This window comes from Eretmochelys imbricata, chromosome 1, assembly GCF_965152235.1.
Source record: "Eretmochelys imbricata isolate rEreImb1 chromosome 1, rEreImb1.hap1, whole genome shotgun sequence".
Taxonomy (NCBI): domain Eukaryota; kingdom Metazoa; phylum Chordata; order Testudines; family Cheloniidae; genus Eretmochelys; species Eretmochelys imbricata.
The window spans coordinates 159,626,598-159,650,972 of NC_135572.1; the positions used below are offsets into that span (position 1 = coordinate 159,626,598).

Here is a 24,375-nt window from a genome sequence, read left to right on the forward strand (position 1 = left end):
TTACAAGATTAAAAAAAAAGAAATAGTATTTTTAATTCACCTCATACAAGTACAGTAGGGCAATCTCTTTATTATAAAAGTGCAACTTACAAATGTAGAATAATTTTTTTACGTAACTGCACTCAAAAACAAAACTATGTTAAACTTTAGAGCCTACAAGTCCACTCAGTCCTACTTCTTGTTCAGCCAATCACTAAGGTTCCAGGGTGCTGCTTTGAGGAAGAGAGTGCCAAACAAGTCATACCTGTAGAAGGAGGTATTGTATCCCAGAAACCAGTGACCCTCAAAAGGATCTAGGGGCTATAGGGGGCAAGCAACTCAACATGAACTTCCAGAGTGATGCTGTCTCAAAAAAGCTAATGCTATCCATACATGTGTCACCTGAGGATTTGAGCAATACAACTTCATGGCATGCAACAATACAGCAAGGAAGAGCCATTCTAGGACCCTGCTCAAAGGCACCAGGGCACCAAGTTCATCTGTTGCTGGGGGTCAAACCAGGGAGTGTAGTTGGTTGGTACACTATATATTGAAGTCATGACAGAAAAACACTTGGACTCTATTGTAAAACTGAAATTCCCAGAAAGACAGGATACATGGCCACTCAATTACAAGTAATTTTTTTTAGTAATACACTTCCAAAGTTGTTAATCTATACTTTTTGCTTTGCCCTTAAATGTAAGCAAATATGAGAGTTAATTACACCAGTCTTCATCAGAGACAATTAAGCAGGATAGTTTTTCCCCATCATTTTTAAAAAAGCAACAAAAAACTTTAGCCTGTTCAATTAAAAGGGTACTATTAAGTTTGTTTAGCCTCAAAAATGAGTTACATTTGAAAATTAACCCATATTGTAAGTCTCAGACTCAGAATTTTAGCAATATTTTTTTAATATGTCTTTGCAGAAGTATTGGTAGGAAAAAAAACTTCCTTCATGCTCAGTCAACTTATTGAGTATTACTGTATAAAGAGAAGTAGGCATATGCTAGCTACCGGAAGAGAACATAGCTGCCCTTATTGGTCAGATATAATCTTAATGGAGAGTGGTTATTTAAGGTGCATTGGAAAAGCAGAATCACAAATTGCTTTTTTTCGTGCCTGTGTATCTATTAGAGTTATGAATTCAGATTGCTTTTGTTCTTTTAATTCCCATGCATAGCCCCAAAACTTAAAATTCTTTAATGTTAATGAAAAAATAGCTATGTGGACTATAATCAGAAACTAAGCCGTTATATAGGTTCATGTTATATTTTAAAAGTGTGTGTAAAACAGACCATAACTATCTTTATTTTCGTTTTTCAGATAAATCCAAATCATGGAGGGGCTCTTGCATTACATAAACCCAGCACATGCCATTTCTCTCTTAAGTGCTTTGAATGAGGAACGTCTAAAAGGACAGCTATGCGATGTTCTTCTAATAGTGGGAGACCAAAAATTTAGAGCTCATAAAAATGTTCTGGCTGCCAGCAGTGAATACTTCCAGACTCTCTTCACAAATAAAGAGAATGAGTCCCAATCAGTGTTTCAGCTTGACTTCTGTGAACCAGATGCTTTTGATAATGTATTAAACTACATTTACTCTTCGTCTTTGTTTGTTGAGAAAAGCAGTCTCGCAGCTGTTCAAGAATTGGGCTACAGCCTTGGCATTTCCTTTCTTACTAACATTGTTTCTAAGAGTCCTCAAGCTCCTTTTCCAGCATGTCCCATTAAAAAAATATTGTTTCAAGAAGAAGATGAAAGCAGTTCTCAGAAGAGAAGTGTCATTGTTTGTCAGAGCAGAAATGAAGCACAAGTTAAAAATGTCAGTCAAACACATGATTTAAGCCATAGCTCTAAGCCCTCACACTCCATTGCCATCAAAACAAACAATAGACCACAAGTTACAAAACCAATTGAACCCCTTCACAGTTTATCATTAAGTGACAGGAGGTGGCTAAAAGACAGTCCTGTGAGCTACACCAAACTTCATGAACCTTCTGGAACTGTGGATGACCAAAGTAGTAGTGGCTTGGTAAAGAGGAACACAGAATTGCCACAAAAGCCTTTAGCTGAGAAAGAAACTTCATGTGATGAGCCAGGAGTGAGTGGTCAGCTTCTAAGAGGAAAAGCTGTAGAGATGTCATTAAAAAGACCACGTCCTCCAATCTTATCTCTGCATGCTTCATCAGAATCTACATTTTTGTTGCGAGAGACAGGAAAAGGAAATAGTCAAGGAGAAGATAGGAATTTGCTATACTACTCAAAATTAGGACTAGTGGTTCCATCTAGTGGATCAGGTCCTGAAAACCAAAGTATTGACCGGAGTGGCCCACTTGTAAAAAGTCTCCTTCGAAGGTCATTGTCCATGGACAGTCAGGTTCCTATTTATTCATCTTCTATTGATTTAAAAGCTTCACATGAATCATCATTGGTGACTAGTGACTCACAGGGAAAAACGTTTAATGTTATATCTCAAAAGTCATCCTTGAAAGAGTCTTCAGAAAAGGCTGTCCTAGATGACAAGACACAGGTAATGCACCCACACCGCCTTAGGTCCTTTAGTGCCTCTCAGTCGACTGATAGGGAGGTAGCTTCTCCTCTAACTGATGTACGAATAAAAACTGAACCTAGCAGCCCGCTTTCAGAGCCTTCTGAAATAATAAGAGTTACAGTAGGAGATGCTTCAACATCTGCCAGTAAAGACTTTCCTTTTAAAACTGAGGATGATAATAGGGATATGAATAGACTTCCAGCAAAAAGGAGGTTTCAAGCAGATAGAAGGCTACCATTTAAAAAATTGAAAGTGAATGAGCATGGTTCTCCTGGGTCAGAGGATAATTTTGAGGAAAGTTCAAGTCCTACACGTCTTGATGCTGACTTTCCAGATTCTGATGTTAGTAAAGATGAATACAGTGAATTGGAAGAAGTGAGACCAAACAAAAAGTTTAAATGCAAGCACTGCCTTAAGATTTTCAGATCTACAGCAGGCCTTCACCGTCATGTTAATATGTATCATAATCCAGAGAAACCATATGCTTGTGATATATGCCACAAGAGATTTCACACAAACTTCAAAGTATGGACTCATTGCCAGACACAGCATGGAATTGTGAAGAATCCCTCACCTGCTTCCAGTTCACATGCTGTCTTGGATGAAAAATTCCAAAGAAAATTAATTGATATTGTGAGAGAGAGAGAGATTAAAAAAGCACTGATTGTTAAACTACGACGTGGCAAACAAGGTTTTCAGGGACAGTCCAGTTCACAAGCACAGCAAGTCATCAAAAGGAACTTAAGATCAAGATCCAAAGGAGCCTACATTTGTACCTACTGTGGGAAAGCTTATCGTTTTCTCTCTCAATTTAAACAGCACATAAAAATGCATCCAGGGGAAAAACCAATTGGAGGAAATAAGGCTTCTAAGCAAAAAGAGCACATTCATATTGCAAGTCCAGTTGAAAACAAAGAGGTCTATCAGTGTCGTCTTTGTAATGCTAAGCTCTCCTCTCTTATTGAACAGGGAAATCATGAGCGACTTTGTAGAAATGCAACAGTTTGTCCTTATTGCAGCCTTAGATTTTCTTCTCCAGAGCTGAAGCATGAACATGAAAGCAAGTGTGAATATAAGAAGCTCACTTGTCTTGAGTGTATGCGCACTTTTAAATCCTCCTTTAGTATTTGGCGTCATCAAGTTGAAGTTCACAATCAAAATACCATGGCCCCAACAGAGAATTTTTCTTTACCTATTCTTGATCACAATGGTGAAATAACTAATGCTTCAAGATTGCATTCTCAATCAGAATCTAATAAAATGAACAATTTTGTTACTGCGAAGGAAGATGGAGTATTCAGTGATTCTTCAGAACAAATTAATTTTGATTCTGAAGATTCTTCATGCCTTCCTGAAGATCTAAGTGTTTCCAAACAGTTTAAAATTCACGTAAAAGAAGAGCCTGCAGACGATATAGAGGATGAGGTCACTGAAACCAACAGAGAAGCTAAGGAAATAGTTTCTAATAAAGTCACTGGCTTGTGGCCCTGTGAAAAATGTGGAAAAATTTTTACTGTACACAAGCAGTTGGAGCGTCATCAGGAGCTTTTGTGCTCTGTAAAACCATTTATTTGTCATGTGTGCAACAAGGCCTTCCGGACCAACTTCCGTTTGTGGAGCCACTTCCAGTCTCATATGTCACAGGCTGCAGAGGAATCAGTGAATAAAGATTCTGAGATATGTCCACCAGCTAACTCCCCATCACCGCCACCTCTGCCTCCACCCCCACCTCTACCCAAAATCCAGCCCTTAGAGCCTGATAGTCCTACAGGTTTGTCTGAGAGCCCAACTACTACTGAGAAATTATTTGTTCCACAAGAATCGGACACGCTCTTTTATCATGCTCCACCACTTTCAGCAATCACATTCAAAAGACAATATATGTGTAAACTTTGTCACAGGACATTCAAGACTGCATTTAGTCTTTGGAGCCATGAACAGACACACAATTAGTTAGAGATCTTCAACAGGTAGTTTAAAAAGCTGGTTAAATGGAGACCGTTTCCAGGATATTTCAGAAGTATGCCATATAAACTAGAAATCTAAGGGGACAAGAACCATCAAAAAAGTAAAGATGGATTTATGATGCTGCTTGGATTTGAAGATTAAGGTAAACTAACTTTGATGTTAGTAGATAGAAATTTGTATAATTTAAAGTACTGTTGTCTGGGATCTTATAGTAACAGTATAATTTAATTTCATTAACATTGAAATCCGATCACATCTTGATTGTATGCATGGATCCTCATCCGGTGGTGTCTAATATATATATATATATATATATATATATATATATATATATATAAAAATATATACATTTAAAAACAAAAAAGGAACAAAAATGTGGATTCTAACTGTGAGTTTATAGTGGTGTTATACTGTAACCAACTTCTTGTTTTGAGTATAATGAACACCTGAGCTCCCTATAAATATTAGCCCTGCACTTGAAGTTAAGAAAGAAGTGGATGGAATATTTTTCTTTAGTAATCTAGATTTTAGTAATATTTTAGCAATAACAAATAAACCTCAAATTTGAGTTATCCTGACACTTATTGGGAATTAATGTTGTTGGTTTTTTTTATAGTAATGTGGAATTGTTTTGTTCTTATATGGAACTTGTGCAAAATACAATAGAATCTAAGATCAGCAATATTAATACTTGGATTTTATATATAAAGGAGCAGCAATCCTGCTTTCAGCCATTTAAATAGAAGCTTCTAAGGAAGACTCTGGAAAAAAATGTATGCTGCTTTATAGAACGCCCCAAAGGCTAATTTACTGTACATAGTTCAGTAACTACAAGCATTGTAATAAAGCAGCACTTATAATGCAAACAACAGTACTGTTTATAAATATGAACTAACATTGAATGGATGTCAGACAATTCACAATTTTGTTTCCTCTGGTTTGTACTGTTGTGTGTAATTCTAAGTACAATAGAATGTATGAATATATTACTTCGAATAGCAGAAGCTTGTAGGGGGAAGGAGTTGTGAAATAAACTCCTGTGTGTGGCCGTAAATATGGCCATTAGCACAAAGATATGTTTTTTTTAAAAAAATTAAATGTAAATATTTATATAGACACCTGTATAAATGAATAAAATATGTATTTAAATTTTGTATTAAACATACATATCTGGTTCAAAGCAGAGGAAAAAGCACCACACTACAATCATCAGCTTTTGTAAATACAGTGTATAGAATATTTGTTTCTTTTCTGACACTTTCTATTGTTTGTGATACTTTGTGTTAGAAGTGTTAATTTGGGTTTGTTTAAAATCATGGTAATAATGGTTAAAAATAGTCACAATTGGAATAGTTGGCATCATTAGTATCCAATATTTGCCAGAAGCTATGGCAAGGGTCCAGAATTAGTTTTCCACCTGCTTTTGACAATGTGCTTCTCTTGTTTAGGAGCTCAGAGTTAAAACCATCTTTCTGCTGCTGGTATTTTAAATTTAATTGAGTGGAATGGATTAGAATAAACCGTGAGAATGTAAATGGATGAAATACTTGACAGTCCATTTTGGATCCAGGCCACCTTCAGATGGGAAAAGAAAAAAGAAAGTATTGCATTCAGTACTGTGTAATTAGGTCCCAGTCCTGCTTTCACTAGAGTCAACAGGAGTTTTGTTGCGGACTTCAGTAGGAGCAGGATCAAGCCCTTAATCCTATAAGGTTCTGATACTGTGTTCCTTCAGCATCCAGAATTCCCACAGAAGTCACAAGGAATGTAGGCTGAGGCCCAAAATATAAAGGTGTGGACAACAATGATAATATTCAGGACCAATGGGCCTGATTCAGCAAGATTGAGCATGGGTGCCTAACTTTAAGCTGCTGGGTAGGCCTGTTGACTTCAGTGGGTGGTTAGTTAGGCATGTACTTAGATACCTTGCTCAATCAAAGTCCATATTTGCCATCATTTGTTTTGTTTGTTTTAAAACAGCACTTTATTTTCATTGGGAAGTTCAGCTTAAAAGGATGGCACAATATGACCCTCAGACTTTCTGCTACCAGCAAACTGCAATAGTTAGCTACAAAGTCTTTTGCTACAACATGGTGGATTAAAAAAAAATCTGAAACTGCTACTAAACACACTAACACCTACCTATAGGTGTTTTTCCTTATTCCAGGTGAATTATGTGAAAATATGATTACACTAATAATCTGCAAATATTTTTAGATGAAAACTGCAATCGAAACTACAGTTAGACTAGATGACCCTTGAGGTCCCTGCTAACCCTATGATTCTATGAAACAAGGTTCCTATGTAAACTTTTATAGGTGACACTTCCGGATGTGACTCCTTTTTTTAATTCCAACTAACAAAACTAAACCATTTAATGAAAAGAAATAATTTCAGTGTAAAATAATAATTACTCAACCTTGTTTATTAAACAAAAGCAAGATGAAATAAAGCCATGTTAAATATATTTAGCACAGCTAAATAATTGTTTTGTGTTTACATTAAATGTCTTTTAGGAGAAGAAATCTATGTGGACAAAATGTGAAAGCAAGGTATTAAAATTGGTGCCTAAGTTTTCACCATTGATTCCTGTACAAAACAGCATGATATTTCCTTTTTAGTTTGTTGACAGTCTGTACCTAGCCTTCTAAGAATGAGTATACCCTTCTAAGAGAAAATATGATGACCAGTTCAGCTATCAAATAACCATAATTTTCAACTGAAGCACTTCTTTGATGCATTTTTGGTATATACTAAGATTATAAATAGCACACATTTAACAACCTTGTGCTACATTTTGAAGAAGTCTTGATTTTTTTTCCCCAAGTGTAATATATATTGTAAAAATCAGAAAAAAAGTGGATATAACTAGTTTCCTTTTTAAGTTTGTTAGATTATTTTTAAAAACGTTTGTTTTTAATTTTGAGCATGTTCTGTGTTTTGTTTTGTTTTTAAAATTAGTTCCTGTTTGTTGTCCAGTAAAGGAATACAGGATCTCTAAATAAAGTTTTAAATATGAGATATTTATACATCAATTCTGGTTTTCTATTAGTATCTATACAGTATCTTAAAAAGCCCTGAGACAGAAGTGTTTACTTTGGAGGATATGGATAAATATTCTTCTACTCCATGTAATTTTAATATATGTTAGAAAAGTTAAATTATGGAAGAAATTGTTAGTTACAATAAAGGTCTTTTAAAGAATGTCTAGTTTGGCCATAACAAGAATAATAGGCAAATTATTGATACAAAAAAACCTGTCTTCATCATATTTTGTTTAGTTTTGCAACTGTGTGAATTGGATACTAAAGGCCTTGGCTTTTTGTCTGATTATTTAACAATTGCAGAAAGTTTGTATGATTTCGCTTAAACTTTGAGGTTTTGTGCTCTTTTTCATATGGCATGACAGAAACATGGAGATGTTTTAATATATATTTTAGAATTTAATTCTTTCTTGGTTTGTTTTGTCCTCCATCAACAAAATTTGACAGAGGCTTATCCTGTTCCAACTCAAGTCAGTGACCATTCCTGTTTACTTTAGTGGGAACAGGATTGGCCTGTGAAGTAAAGCTAGTTCATGTCGGTACTGATTCAGCTAAGCATATGCTTAAGTCTCACTGCAGTCATTGGGCCTTAAGACATGATTAACGTTAAGCATATGCTTAAGTGGTGTGCTGAATTGGGGCCATAATCAACCACTCAAAGTAAGCAATGGAAATAATTACATGTTGTGGACTTTTAAATGGTAGAAACAAAAATTGTATCAGTGAATGTTCTTCTGAATAAAGGCTACATATATAGTTAGTGTGTAATTCTGCAATTTTACCAAAATAGAGAAAGGACATGAAATGGTATTGCTGCTCTAATTTTGTAACATTTTTAAAAGTAAACAATAGACAGTTAAACTTCAGAGATGGCAGTTGAGTTGTCAGTCTCGTTTCAGAACACAACTATAGCCTTACAACCCGCCAGTGAACCAAAATACACAGCTGTAGGGAACCTGCTCCTGCATTCCCTCCTTAAGCAATGCTCCCATTGACATCTATGAGGGCTTTTTGCCCAAGTAGGAAGTGCAGAAGTGCAGGTTTCTTCCAGATCTGTATTGTACTCTAAGGCCTTGTCTACACTACAGGGTCGATCAGTCTAAGTTACACAACTTCAGCTATGTGAATAACATAGCTGAAGTCAATGTACTTGGATCTACTTACCGCGGGATCCACACTACGCAATGTCAACTGGAGATGCTCTCCCGTTGACTCCCCTTGTGCTTCTCGTTCAGGTGGAGTACAGGAGTCGATGGGAGAGCGATCGGCGGTCGATTTAGCGGGTCTTGACTAGACACGCTAAATCGACCGCCGATGCAGCGATCGCCACACATCGAACCCCCGGTAAGTGTAGACAAGGCCTAAGATTTTGCCTAAAACTTCTGTTGACATCAGTGGAAGTTCCTCATGTGGGACAAGGGTGTAGAATATGGCCCTAACTCCTGAGCACTAGCAGTTATGGTGCAAATATCTGGCATGTGCCTATAAAATCTGGCATGTGCCTATACTGTCTGTTTACATTTTCTTACCAGAAGATCTAGATGAAAATCAAAGCAAGATAGTTTTCTTTTATGTTGTAATTAGTGAATCAGTGTTAAAAATTTTGTGTTCAACTCAGCCTGATAGTGTTTGGGTTTTTGTTTTGTTTTGAAGTCCTACTGATTCTTGTTTGTTTAAAATGACTTGTGACAAAAATTGTACTATCAAGATAAACATAGTGTAAAATGTCCTTACCTGTGTTACCAATACTTGATACTAATAAAGCTAATATAATTTTTAAACCCCAGTTGTTAACATTTAAGATGTTTGGGCATGAAAATCCCAGGTAGGGATACCATCAAACTTTGGCAATGTGTATGAAATATGGATCTGAGCTTTGTGGATCTGTTGCATTTTGCTATTCTGAGACAGTTAAAACAGACAAATCAGTTTCCCTGTCTATTTCTCATACTCTGGCACAAATATTGTGTTTCGGTTTCCACCATTGTAGCAGTGTGTTAAATTTAAAACACCCTTTAAAATATAATATTTGAAAACTTATGAATAGTTACAAAACCAAAACTTCAGAGTCTAACCTTGACAGTGTCCCTTTTAAAAATAACAAGAAAAATGGGATCATTTGTAGAGTTCAGAAAAAGTCTCCTATGCTTTGTGGAAGTTGGAATAATCCAACATAAACATGCAAACTGTAGTATTTTCCAATTTAAAGTTACATAAAATCACTTGTCATTTTAAAGTGTTATAGAATTAAGACAAATAAAAGCTGTTTTTATAATCCTGTATATCATGTAGCCATTGTATATTGGTTCAGTTACATCAGTGTTGGATTTTAATTAATAGGTTTTTACTTTTTTAGGACAGAGATTTAATAGTGTAGAATAACTCTTCCTTTAATGTAATGTAAATCCATTGCTGCTTTGTATGACTTTTTCTACTGTGTGTTTTCTTTACTTAGATTTTGACTAAGAAATGTTGGAGTCCAATAAACTTACACTTATTTCTTTTGAGTTATTGTCTCATGTTGGAATCTTTTGGCAAATTTGATATTATTTATAGTGGGGTGGGAATTTTGCTCACAAAAGGGTATGTTTCAGTCTGTATGCTTTGTATATACAGCATGACTATTTTTAGCTGGTATGTTTAGGATTAAAATAATGTTTTATGTTTGTTTTTTAGTAAGTATCTTATTGAAATATTATAAAGAAAGTGAAGTGGCATAGAAAATATACTTTTACATCAACAAACCCTGTGCTTTGTGGGTAGGGTTTTCAAAAATGTCAGCACAAGCTTAATTCTGTTATCATTGCAGTCAAAGGGAGTTGTACCATTGATCTATCTCTGCTTCCATTGAAGGCAATGGTAAAACTTAACTTCAGTGGCAACAGAGTAAGGTCAACTGTGTGCTTCTAAAAATCCTGCCTTCTGTTATTTAAAACTGGATTGAACTAAATGTTTTAAATATACTGTTGGGGAACAATTGAGGGACCTGGTAGTGCTGCCATTGGAGTAAATAGAGTTCTTATTGCCACCACTTCCTATATTAAAACTTATAGGAGAGAATGCAGGGGGAGGAGTCGCCTCACATAGAGAAGAATCCGTCGTTGTCACGGGGGATGGGGTTTACCCACCCCCATTCTTTCACAAAATAGGTTGTGGAATCCACCATTGAGCCATGAGGATTCTTAGGCTACAGGCATCCACACAGAATCCCTCTGCATCCACAGCTGCTCTGGCCTCCATACTCACTCTGTCTTCAAACACATGAACACAATAGCACGATTCCATCAGAGCTGCACGACCAGGGACCCCTTGTTGAAAGGGGTTCTACAACACAGATGTTTGCTTCTGGAAAAGATCATTCAGCCCCATTGAGAGGTCTAATATCCTATGACCCACAAGTGCTAGAAAAGAAGGCTTTATACCACAGAGTGCTGGGAATCTTCCCGCTAAAGAAATACAGCACTGGTTTCTAACCCTTCTAGGTTACAAGACACCAGACTTAAAATCACAAAATGATAATACAGCAAAGCTATTTCAGATAATTTAGAGGTTTCTGATATTTTTTTTCTTTAAAAATGCTCTACTTCCAGTACTAAGGTAGTTTAATTTACAAGAAGAGGGGTATGAAAAATAATACTAATACCATAAAAATAAGTTACAGGTTGAGTGGACTGGAGTCTTTCTACTTCCTAACTATCTATAAAGCAAACAACGAAGCCTTAATACTGCAATTTTTGAAAATTAAACAAGACGTGACCCCCTTTCTTGATGCAGGTGTTTGGTGTGCGTGCATGACTGAACACAGCCAACAATATTTTTTTTTTTTTAAATACCCAATTCGTGTGAACCTAACCACAGAGCAAGGTACTAGTCAGTGGAGATTAAAAATCCTCAAAGGTGCAAATTAGGGTCCCTATAATATTATCTTTCTCTTCATCCCCAACTGAAGGGGGAAATGTTTTATTTTACTGTTTTGAGTGTGTAGTTTATCACATGAATGAACCTGAAGTTTGGAGTATCCATTTTTTTCTCTCTTGCCAGGATGAGATTACTGTTTTCTGCTAGGCACTTCAGAGGAAGATCCTTTCCTTTGCATTGCAGCACAAGAAGAGAGCATGACCCTAACACTGCCCAAACTGAAGTGTGTGCAGTTATGAATAAAAGAAAGGACTGATTGTATGAGGCAAAGGAAAAGTAACATACCACCCCAGTCCCCTATACTGAAACATTGGTCTAGTGGATAGAGCCACTGGGACCTAGACATCTGGGTTCTAATTCTGGCTTTGCCACTGGCTTCCTCAGTGCCTTTGGGCAAGTGATTTCACTTATTTGTGCCTTAATTTTCCTAGCTGTAAAATGGAGATAATGATACTGACCTCTTTGGTAAAGTGCTGTATAAGAACTAGGTGATATTAGTTTGCAAATCAGGCCCCTGCTTCTACAACCATTATACAAACAGTCCCCCTGAAGTCCTTCTCCATTATTATTACTGAGGACTTAGAGATCTGCCTAGGCACTTCACAAAAAGAAGAAAAAGTCACAGTCCCTGCCCTGAAGAGTATACAGCCTAGGTTCGGCATAAGGGTCAAGAAACGTATCAAAGGGGGAGGAAAGGCACAAGATCACTTAGTAAGGAATGTGCACATCTAGGTGATTAATTTTTTGATTTTTACTTTTTCGCCCCTCACTTATCACAACTTTGCTCCACAGATGGATCCAGTAAATTCCTTATTGCCGCATCCACAGAACATTACCAGCCACCATTTTTTAACTACAAAATGTGATGTGACAGATATTAAAGGTCAATGCTACCTTTTGGGGATGATACCATTGTTTACAGTGGTATGTATGTACTAAAATATTCTGTGGCAAAGCAAACTTTCAAAGTATTAGCTACTAGAACAACAAATGCATCATATTTTCCCTTCTTAATTAGGTAGGTTGAAAAAATAGGTCACAGAGTACCTTAGATAGGTGGGTTCATGATATAATAAACCCCACAACCATAATCAGTATGTTGTGCTGATATTCAAGGGTATCAAATGTAGTGAGTGCTCAGAGTTGGTCCCTCTAGTCTTGTCCTTGCTTCCCTCCATGCACAATTACCTTTGAGTTTTTTCAGGTTATCTTTATTTTGTGAGTTTCAAATGGCGATATCTGGGAATGAGCTAGATCACCCTCTCTATGGTAAAATCTGGGGGAGGAGACTGAAGGGAAGGAAATTTCCACAAGGAACCCCTACTGAAATTTCTCCAACATTGCCCCATTAGAGGGACAAGGCTTGCTTCTTACAGAACAGGTTTTGAAACCTACCCAGAAACCCTTCAGCTTCCCAAGCATCAACACCAGCTTTGATCTCTATCACTCTGGCAACATGACTCTAATGGAGCTGCACTAGTGGGGCCTCCTTCTAGCCACAGGTGCCCCAGATCTCCTAATAAAGGTCCTCAACCTCAGTCCTCAAGTTCCCCCAGAGCACCCTGTGTGGGGTACAGGGGATGGTGGAAGGGAGAGTGCTTACTCCACCTTCAAGAGGGGAGAGGAGAGATCTGCGTGTGGAGGTTCCTCTGGCTGCAAATGTAGGGACTTGAATTGCACCCCAATGTAATTAAACTTGTGCAGTTTTGTGAGTACTGGCCTGGTTCTTCACTGAACCTGACAGCCAGAATGGCACAAGCAGGAAACTATATCTTTTCTGATTTTATTCAGACCCTTTGTTTCAGGAGAAATTTGAATGGGACAAATAGAAAGAAGAAAGTGCAATTAAGAAAGAAAAGAAAAGTGTAAAGAATAGCTCGAAGTCAAGAAAAGTCTCATCCTTAACAGAGGCATAATAGATTCCAAAAATAATTTCATAGGTCTGCAAGAGGATACTGTTCTGAAAGATATGAGTAAACTTAACTACAGGGAGAAAAAAGCAACTTTATCCCGTAAACCACAATAGGGGACTGGGTGGCTAGTGGTAGTAGCTGCAGTTCATGGGCTCTAGGAGGAACCAGTACCCTGAGCCTGTGATGTCACATCCATTACACCAGCTGGATGGACAAATATATTTTTTAAGAGGCTTTAACTTCTAAACAAGTTCCACATTCAAATAAAACATCAACTACTCAGGAACTGCAGGCATGGAAATTTGCTTTATGTGGTTTCACAGAATTGGAGGAAATTTCCACAGGAATTTTATGAAAACTACCCAGCTGTACCCTCACTCTCTTCTGCTCTAGTTTTTACTTCATTCACCAGGCCACTTTACCAATGTGCTTTAATCTTGTTCTGGAAGGATAACAGTGCAGACTGAGCAGATAGCTGTGTTTCTGTGTTAGTTTGGTCCTTGGCCTCATTGCTTAGACTGCCAAGAAGTGTGCCAATTATAGTGATTTTTGAGATGCAGACGCCTGCCCAATAGAAAATGGACCAACAACAATTCATTCTACACACCATGAATGATTGAGCAGCCATGAAATCATCAGACCTTTCAGGCTACTGACCTGGTCATAATTTGAACTGGTGACCTAGGGGTTGAAAACTCTTTCATTACCTATTTCCTAAGATATTCAATTCTCCTTCTATTGGAGAATGTTTAATTTTGAAGGGGAAAGAGAAGAAAAGAGAGTCAGGAGGGAAATATCTGCAAATAAGTAACAAGAGACTTACTGCCTTGATACTGGTACCTCAGCAGCAGTGATTACGTAAAAGAGAAAGAAGAACAAGACTCCAGTTTAGTGTCATATGTTTCGTTTTTGCAAGGCTGTTACTAGACTAAAGCCCAGAAATCCAGACCAGTCAGCAGATCATCCTTCTTGGAATAACAACACAACAGTAACATCTGTTGTATCTAAGGAGAGAGAATAACAAACATTAGGTTGATGTTCATGCCTTTTCCACATGGCATCTTAGGTTGATGATCATGCCTCTTCCACATGGCATCTTCTACAGTTTAGACACCTTCCTTTTAGCAGATCTGGGTGAATAACTGATTTTCGCTGGCAGTTCTGAAAAAAAAATGGGGGGAGGGAGGAAATCAATTTGAATCTAAACAAATCCAAAATTTTCAGCAATTTGAAATAATCCATTTCAGGTCAAACAAAACATGTCATTTCAGCTGAAATGTTTTGTTGCCAGGCATTTTTAAAGGGCTCTATTTACAGAATGGTTGGAGGAGAAGGTGCTGTGCCCCTGCGCTCCCTCATAACTTTTAGACCAGTAATTAGGGCACTCACTTTGCAGGGAGAGACTTGGGTTCAAATCCCTGCTCTGGACTATTGGCTGATCTGGGATGGGGTCACTCTCTCAATCTCTCCTGTTAAAGCTGTTTCACTACTTGAATAATCATTGGACCTAGAGAGAAAATGTGTGCCTGAGAATGACTCTATAGCACTCTATATGCATTCCCCGAGGCTGTGGGAAACCCAAAAGTTTAAGTCCCTGCTCCAATGAATAGTTAAATATTTACACAAAGTGGAAAAGCTTCAACAGGAGAGATTAAGAGAAACTCACCTCAGTATAGCCAACAACTTGGTAGGTAGGGCATTCACCTGGAAGCAGGAATTCGAACCCCTGTCCCAGGTGAGGACCCTAACCACTGGTCTAAAAGTTATAAAGGGCAGCAGCAATACCTCCTCCTCTGGCTGTTTTGTGAATTTAATCCCAATTTTCTTTTCTTGGATGAAATTATGTGGTGAATTTGTGCCAAATTCACAAATCGTTTCCACGTGACCGAAACTGCATTTTTCAGCAAGTGAAATATTTAACCCCCCAATTTTTTTTCTAAGTAACTGCTTTTGAGCCCCTGGAGCTTCTGATACCATGAGATTGCCTGTTATTGGCAAGAGCTAGGAATTTAAGCTTCAAAGACAGTTCTATATGCCATGACAGAAGCCTCTGGTTATTGGCTCCCAGGTGGATGAAATGGGCCATGTTGTTCAGTCTATTGACTTCCAGGAGATGCGTGGAGAGATTAAGGCATAAAAGCCTGGGAAGCCTAAAGTAGGTTTCTTTCTCAGGCTGGATCTCAATAAGCCACCCTAGACATACATGAGGCATAGGTGTTCATGCCTATTTGTGCCTCCTAGCCTGAACGTTCTCAGAATGGCCAACTCCACCTTCTGTTTAAGGCATCCTATAGAGACATATTGGAGACCAAAGATAGGCCATATTGCTTTGAATGGGAGGCAACTGCTGAGTTAATCTTAGCATGTAAAAGCCACACCTCCTGAATGCCTAAATCCAACTAGTAGGTCACCTGGGCAGTAGGCCATTCCAACTGGGGATGCAAAGCTGGTCTCAACCATCTTAGAGATAAAAGGATGCACTGGTAATGCTTTTTCACTTCTACCCATCTCTTGTAAGGTGAGCAATTCAGAATGTTTATTCTCTACTGCTCTTTTCCATGAGGGTAATTTTGAAAATCTAGTCCATGTGTGACATTAAATAATCCCAGTCTTAAAGAAACTCTCCAGGGAGCATTCAGTCCATGGATGGGGACATATAGTGGAGGGAAAGGAGAAGGAGAAGACATCTTTGAGGTCTGAGCCCAGTCTTTTTCCCCCCAGCAAATCATCCACCTTGGACAAAATGGAAAGGGGAAGGGGCACAAGGGCCTGCTGAGGGGCACAAAAATACACAGATTCCTGGAAGGCACAGAGGATGGGGTAGGGTGGGGCCTCAGTCTAGGGAAAACTTTGGAGGGACTGCTTGGGTTACCGAGTCCTTGAGAGGGGAACAGAGAGTCAGCATAGTTATTTCACCTGATGGTCCCCTGTCCAATGTTCTCTGTGGGAGGGAAAATGGGATTGTCTAGCAGAGGCCTAGTTCCATGTTCTCTTTTCTTTGTTATCCTCCCTGTGATTCTTCTGGGGAACCAACTGCAAGAGAATCCTGATGTAGAGGGGCCGAAGTCAAAAATCTTCATCTCCAGGCTGAGTGCCTTCTGTCTAATAGGACACACTCTGCGTCTGCACTACTGGCAGCCACTTCTCAGGAAATTGCACGGTGACATTATGTCTAATTTGATGTATCCTAAAACCACTAAATCTCTGTTGCTATTAATGCTTTACAGAGTTCTCCTTCCCTTGAGTATCTCTGTTTGGGATCATTGTTGGCAATGCTTTTATTTTGCCAAGTTGAATCATGTTCCTTATCCTTCTGTTATTTCTGTCCTCAATGGCATATTGTACTTCTCTCACTGTGCCAATTTAATTAACATGCTGTTTATTCCCTCTTCCAGTTTACTATAGCTTTTAAATAAGAATTGCAGTAACACCTATCCCTGTGGAACCCCACTAGACAACTTCTCCAACTCAGTATAGTGACATTTATAAATACCCTTTATTTACAGCCCTTCAGCCGCTTTCTGATCCACACTGAAGTCTTCCTATCCAACCTCATCAAAGAGTAAGTTGTGTGAGAAACTGTATAAAATGCTTTATAAAAATTCAAGTATGCATCAAATCCGGACGTCCCCTGTGAGGATGTGTAAGTTAGAGCAGTTTGTACTCAGACTCTCCCTAGATCTTCTTATACCCACTCCATTCTTGTGTAAGGGAATCTGAGTTGGTCCATATTAAGAAGTCAGAAGAAAATGTAAATTAGAATAAGGTCTACTGTAATTTACAACCTGTAAATATCAGTTCCTCAGTGTGTAAATATCACCAACTTAAACTCCTTTATACTCAGGTGGAGCAGAGGCAACTAGGTCTTGGGGAGTCTAAACTGAGTGTCAGAGGGTGTAAAGTATACCATGTGGAAGAGTGAACTCTGCTAGAGCATGCCCTCGTGGCTGAGTGTGGCATGGCAGTTCTCTCCTGTGGAGCACCCCTTACCAACTGTCACTGGTCCTGCAGTGATGGCCTCTTCTCATGACTCGGCCCTCCAGCTGCATCATGTTTTAGTCCCATCCAGGGTAACAGAAAGTCTAACTGAACAAATAAGAGTCCAATGTCCAACAGAAGGTCTTCAGCTCTCCACTTTGAGCCCTGTGGTCCTTATATCCCTTCTCTCAGGGCTTTCAACTGTCCTTATCCCCATCTTGGGGTGGGAAGGCTTCCAAGCCCACCCTCTGCACTGAGTTCCAGTCCAGGGACTCAATAACCAGCAATCAAAGTCTGCTCCTTCTGACTCCTTGCTGCTGCCTTCTAGGACTTCTGCCTACCATAGTCTGTCAGCACGCCTCTCCCACAGAACTCTCTAAGTTCACCCTTCTTTCAGGGCCAGGACTCACAGGACTTTCCCCCTGGAATTCCCCCAACAAATCCCAAACCAAAAGTATAACTAAACCCAACTTCTGCCCTCCATGAGTTTGACCTTTCATACCTCTTACGTTTCCCTTATATAGTTCCTGAGTTAAATACCTCCCAGGGCTCTCTCCCTGGAAGTCCTGATCCTGCCCTTTTATCAGGACTCCTCACCAACACAACCTGCTCCATCCCCAGGGCTGCTTCATCTCTTTTGTGCCAGACTTCTCTATTCCAGAGAGGATCTCAGGGCCAACTGTCCCCCTGGCCTTCCTTCTTCATCCTCCTGGTCTCTCTAGTCCCAGAGAGTGATTGCAGAGTTTCTCCCTGCAGCTTCTTTCCTTGTCTTTGTTTTTTTTGACAGAGCAGCCTCATTACATGAGGCTATGACCTCAACTTTCTTCATTCATTTTTAGCCATGTTATTAATATCCTTTCATTCAGTCTAGTATTCTTAAGGAAACACAGCAAAGCACTGTTTCATTTTCCTGACATTCTCATTGGTCCTTTTAGAGAAAAATCTTTGATTTCAAGTCAACTAAATTTTTGTAAAGAAACTTTCGTTCCATAGAATATTGCCCACAATGCCATAGAACATGATCAACAGTTTCTTTGGTTTTGCACGCAATACACAGCACATCTTTATGTCTCTTTAACACAAATAAACATAAATAAAATTCCACGGTATGCATCCGATGAAGTGAGCTGTAGCTCACAAAAGCTCATGCTCAAATAAATTGGTTAGTCTCTAAGGTGCCACAAGTACTCCTTTTCTTTTTGCGAATACAGACTAACACGGCTGTTACTCTGAAACAAATAACTTAGTAGGTCATTGTGCGTTAAATATTAACACTAAAAATGACTACTTCTTTTTTTGTACCCTGACTGTGGAGTATAGTATTATCTTCTGTTTCTGAGCACACACCATAAAAACTTCATCCTTTTGTTTCCTTAGTCCATTGTTCTTGCCATTCCTTTCAAACTCCTTCATGACTACACTTTAAAATTCTTGTCTGCTTAAGAGTTTCTTGATACCCACCTTCTCATTTTTAGAGCTTGTTTTGCTTCTTTGTCATCTGTCTCATTTCCAGATATTCCAATATACACAAGAATCCATGCTATTGTTACACAGATACCTGCTTGGTTTAATTCTGTAGTTAGGAACATTATTTCACTTATGACATTTCTGCTTTCCAAAATACCTGTTCCGATTGTCATAATACCTGACAAGGATCAGATAAAATGACAGCTGCAGCTGATTGCCTATCTCTTATCCAGGTTAGTGCCAACATTTTCCCCATTAGTTCAGCCATGAGAATGGTCATATAATTCAATATCCTTGTAGATTTCTGGATTCCAAGACTAGGAACACAGAAAGCTGTTCCCACTCTACTTGCGCTGTCATCTTTTGATCAGTAGAATCTGGATTGACTTGGTAAAGCTGGCCCCATTTTCATAAATAGATTCAGAAATGTCAATGATCATAATGTAAGATTTTTTTTCTTTCCTTCGTTTTTTCATACAATTCCAACTCCACAGATGGGGGTTTAACTGTCCAGCTCTAATTTGGTTTCCCATGATTAAAAATTTGTAGTTCTCTCAATTTTTTGTTACATATGTCCTTTATCCATTTTTGACCCTGATAGTACCCTCTTTCTGCTTCAGATTTCCTTTCTTTATACTAACTACGGAGCTCCTTCCCCAGCTGTGACTCAAGTTTAGTTGGGCCTGGCCAGCCTTCCAGGTGCAACCAGATGGGTTGATTGGCCTATCAGCCCCATATTCACCCATTCAGAGCCTGTGTGGGTACAAAGACTGTCAGACTCCATTTTATTCATAGTCCTCCATCTATTGTTTTCCCCTCTTACTTTCTGTTCATTTTTCTGTCAAAAAAACAACAAAATCAATCAAATGTGTCTGGCTTGATTTAGTTTTTATAAACATATGATGCTATACTAAAGTCTGAAAAACACACTGTTTTTGCACTACAATCATATAAATTATAAGTAATTGCAGCAGAAACATTTTCCCTAGATCCTGCATCACCATGTACTGGTACCAAAGAAACAATCAGCAGTTCTAAATCAGATGCATGCCAGCAGTCGTTCAGTTGGAACTGTCCACAAACTTAGGACCACTTAGCAGCAGATTGTTTACCCAGATGTGGGAGAGTGAGAAATGGATAGCCCTGCTCCTGCAGAAAGAAGTGAATTGTTTTCATGTGGTGAAATGATAAGAAGCTTCTGAAAATAACTGATGAAATAGCAATTTTTTTCGATGAACACAAAGATCAATAAATTATTTTGCCAGTAGTTTAATACTTGTCTATTTTATTTATTCGTAACTACAGTGGGTCCAATCCTGTATTCATTTGCATTCATGACTTCAAAGAGAATTATGGGCACATAAGATTATTGGCACTGCAGTTTGGCACTGCACATTGAGTCCAGTGTTGTTAGCAGTACATTTTGAGATATGGCTTTGCAGCTCCGCATTAAAGAATATGGAATTATGATTTGTCAAAGTTAAATATCATGATTGATCTGTTTTGAAAACTCATCCCATTTGTCAACAATGATATTTATGGGGCATAACTGGTTTATTTTGGGATATCATTTTGGACCATACATGTATTACAAATCTGATACTGTAGCAAAACTAAAAGACCAATTTTCTGACCTAGGGGGATGCTCCCAAGAGCCACTGATGCATAACCTATTTGAGAGATGTGAGTATTTGGGAGCAGGTGCCAAAATAAAACTGAATGACATCCATATGAAAACTTCATTGAGGTGGAAATGCTTTAATTTTTTATATGAGCAAAAGCAGAGTAGGACAGATCAAATATCTACTGACAAAAAGGAAAGAGGGAGTAGTATGGTCAAAGTGATGAGCTGGGAAAATTAACTTTGCAGCACCATTTTGAATAGATATAAGTAGAGCAAGAGTGCATTTGTCAAGGTCAGTGAAGAGGGTGTTGCAATAATTGAGATGTGAAATGATGAGTGTCTGTATGAGAGTTTTAGCTGTGTGGATGGACTGGAAAAGCCCTGTTTTAGAGATGCTATGCAGGCAGAATGAGCAAGCTGTACATAAATCCTAGAGATGAGGACCAAGAGAGAGGTCTGAGTCAAAGATGATGCCCAGGTTTCAGGCCTGAGGGACAGTCAGGATGGTGATGTTGTTCACAATGGTTGAGAAAGGAGATAGCTGGGAGGGCTTGGGGAAAAGAGATTAAAAGTTACATTTTGGCCATGGTGATTTTAAACTGGCTGGCCAGCCACAAGAAGAGACCAGAAAAACGAGCCAAGATTTTATTTTGGACAGAAGGAGGCGAATCTGGAGTAGAGGGGTAGATCTGTGAATTGTCAGCATTGAGATATGGTAACTGAATTTGCGTTTGCAGCTGAAATTACCCAGAAAGAAGACATAGAGGGATAAGAGAAGGGAACCAAGGACAGAGCCTTTTGGAAACCCCTCAGAAAGCTGGAGGGAAAGGAGGATGAAGAGGATCCTCTGAAAGACGCACTGAAGGAGTAATTAGAGAGGTACGGCAACAACCGGGAGAGGACAGAGGCACAGAAGCCAAAGGGGGACAAAGTTTGACAAAGAAGAGCATGATCGACAGTGCTGAAAGTGCCTGACAGGTCAAGGAGGATGAGACTGGAGTACTGATTCTGAGCTTTAGCTAGAAAGCGATTAGCAGTCATTAGAGGCTTTTGTGAGAAACATTTCAGTGGAGTGCAAGAGCCAGAAGCTGGACTGGAGCAGGGTCTAGGATGCAATGGGAGGAGAGAAATTTCTGATAGCAATTGTAGACAATGTGTCAATGTTCTTAGAAATGGAGGGAAGAAGGGAGCTGGGATAGTAATTGAAGAAGGTAAGTGGGGGTCAAGGGTGGTTTTTAAGTTGGGAGAGACTAAGGCAAGTTTGTATTGTGAAAGGGAAGAACCAGAGGAGAGAGAGTTTGAGGACGAGGGTAATATAAAAAATGAGGGTCAGCATTAGGGAAGTGAGGAGGTGGGATGGGATGGGGTCATAGAAGCTGTAGACACCAAAGATAAATGTGGGAGATTATGAGGAGAGGAAGTGAAAGAGCCAGGAGTCAAAATCAGATAGAAAGGCTGATGGGGAGGAGTTGGGTGGATGGTTGATAACAGCAGCATTGAATGGGAGAGGAGAGAAGAGTTGGATGCAGTGCTCTTCAAAAGAGAAGAAGAGTGGGAAGGGGTGGAGGAAGGAGCTGAGAGTGGTTGGAATGGGAGAGGAGAAGCCCAACATGCCCACCAGCATCTGATCTAGGACAGGGAGTGTGAAAGGAGAAGTCTCCATAAGAGTTTATTTCCAGGTTATAATTAATTGGGCTTTTGTCGCTAATGTGTCAGTTCAAATACTTAAATAAATTCTTCCTTGGGAAGAGGTACCCACCTTTAGACTTGATCTTGCTGATCAAAGCCAAGCGTGCATGTTGTTTGATTGATATGTTTCACAAGAACAAATGGATATAATCTAGCCATCAACAAGTTTAGGCTTGAAATTAGGCGAAGGTTTCTAACCATCAGAGGGATGAAGTTGTGGAACAGCCTTCCAAGGGGAGCAGTGGGGGCAAAAAACCTAACTGGCTTCAAGACTGAGCTTGACAAGTTTATGGAGGGGATGATATGATGAGACTGCCTACAATGCCATGTAGCCGATCTGCAACCGCTAGCGGCAAATATCCCCAATGGCCAGTGATGGGACACTAGATGGGGAGAGCTCTGAGTTACTACTGAGAATTATTTCCCAGCTGTCGGGCTGGTGGGGCTTGCCCACATGCTCAGGGTCTAACTGATCACCATATTTGGGGTTGGAAAGGAATCTACCCCTGGGTCAGATTGGCAGAGGCACTGGGGGAGCGGTTGTTTTCTTCTGCAGCATGGGGTCACTTGCAGGTTTAAACTAGTGTAAATGGTGGATTCTCTGTAACTTGAAGTCTTTAAACCATGATTTGAGGACTTCAGTAATCCAGCCAGAGGCTAGGGTGTCTTTTACAGGAGTGGGTGGGTGAGGTTCTGTGGCCTGCAATGTGCAGGAGGTCAGACTAGATGATCATGATGATCCCTTTTGACCTTAAAGCCTTTGAGTCTATGATATACCTGTCAGGTATGGAAACTTTCTTATACCCTTATTTATATTGTCAAAGAATGCCAGAATGCTTACAAATCACTAGGAGGTTCAAATTGCTTAACATATCAGGGGGCAGTATAAAGGGCAAGAGAAATGGATCTTTGATAACATCAACCAGAAAGTAATGGCTATAAACTGGTTGAGAGAAGAATAAAAAATAAACCAGAGGCTCAGATATTTTTTGTGCAAGCTGACAGTATTGCAGACATAACTCATACTGATCAGTGCTCTAATGATTGTTCACTGCATTACTAGTTAAGACTAAGAATGCAACCTTGCATTGGGTGATGGCAACTAGGTGTGGTTCAGACAATGCTACCAAACCAGTGGCTACAGGAGGCCCACAGGTCATTGGGGGCCAGGCTACCAATGTTAGTGGAATGTTTACTTCTCATGCTCCAGCACCATGTGGCATGAAATCCCTTTATGCGCAGAGTGCCTATGGTGATAATAATTGGAATCCGCACAGAACCACAGTTGGCTTGGCCATACCATGGGTTTCCCTCTTCCAGTGTAACAAGAAACCTCCATCTACCTTTCTATAACTTCTTCCATAAACATACTCCTCATTTCTAGAAACACTACTTATTCTCTTTCCCCTGGTCCCTCATAGGAGTGAACATATTTCCGTCTCCAACACCCCGGTTTGCACAATTCAATGTTTGAAGCACGTGGAGGCAGGAAGGCATGTTCAGAACATTAGGCTCTGGAAATGTGGGCCACAGTCAATGTGCAGGGGACCCTAGATTTGCTTGAACCAGCCCTCATGACCATGCTAATGAAGGGAAACACGATTCCAGATGATAGAGTGTATATTTGCATTATACATCCTAGCTGCTGCTCACTGGGCTATATTTTCAGAAACATTTCAGTGGGCACTAATAGCAATTAAGGGCATAAAAACAGAAAGGCCCATATTTTCATAAAGTGACTTGGATGCCCTGAATTTAAACATATCGTTGTCTCAAGTTCGGCATCCATAATTAATGGACATTTTTGAAAATGTAGGCCAGAAATGTCCAAAATTCAACTAAGTTTCAAAGATTTTCAAGGAGCACCTACTTGGATTGAAAATAGGACAGTTTGGGGTCTAGGGATATGTGTCTGAAAGCTTCCTTGAAATTCAATGTCATATGTTAGCCATCCAGTCATCTCATATGGTCTAGGCAGCTTTATGAAGTCTAACTATATTTGTAGTTATGCATGCAAAGTGGTTTAGGCAGACAGTTACCTTTTTAGCTGTTCGTTGGCATTAGGGTGGAAAGGTGAAGAAAACCCCGACTTCATATGGAAGGATCTGAAGCACATGGAAGAGGAGAATGAATTTAAAGAGGAAACATTATATTCCTCTAAGCTGATGGATAGATGCCATGAGCAGTTAAAAGCCCTGTAACCCAAATTACAAATAGAAATGGGCCCAAACCAAACCCCTTGGT

General features: G+C 39.2%; 1 protein-coding gene across 2 annotated transcripts in view; it reads left to right on the forward strand.

The window, feature by feature from the left end:
* Nucleotides 1-20,050, forward strand: part of ZBTB21 (zinc finger and BTB domain containing 21) — a 43,152-nt gene extending 23,102 nt beyond the window's left edge. Inside the window, exons 2-4 of one of the 2 annotated variants that reach the window (XM_077818165.1) lie at nucleotides 1,303-4,640; nucleotides 16,880-16,935; nucleotides 19,808-20,050. In XM_077818165.1, the coding sequence (XP_077674291.1) occupies nucleotides 1,316-4,483 (3,168 nt within the window). In that variant the 5' untranslated portion in view covers nucleotides 1,303-1,315 and the 3' untranslated portion in view covers nucleotides 4,484-4,640; nucleotides 16,880-16,935; nucleotides 19,808-20,050. Of the gene's footprint in view, nucleotides 1-1,302; nucleotides 4,641-7,014; nucleotides 10,050-16,879; nucleotides 16,936-19,807 lie in introns of those variants that run through there. The other variant, XM_077818159.1, reaches the window with a different exon arrangement.
* Nucleotides 20,051-24,375: the final 4,325 nt, after the last annotated feature.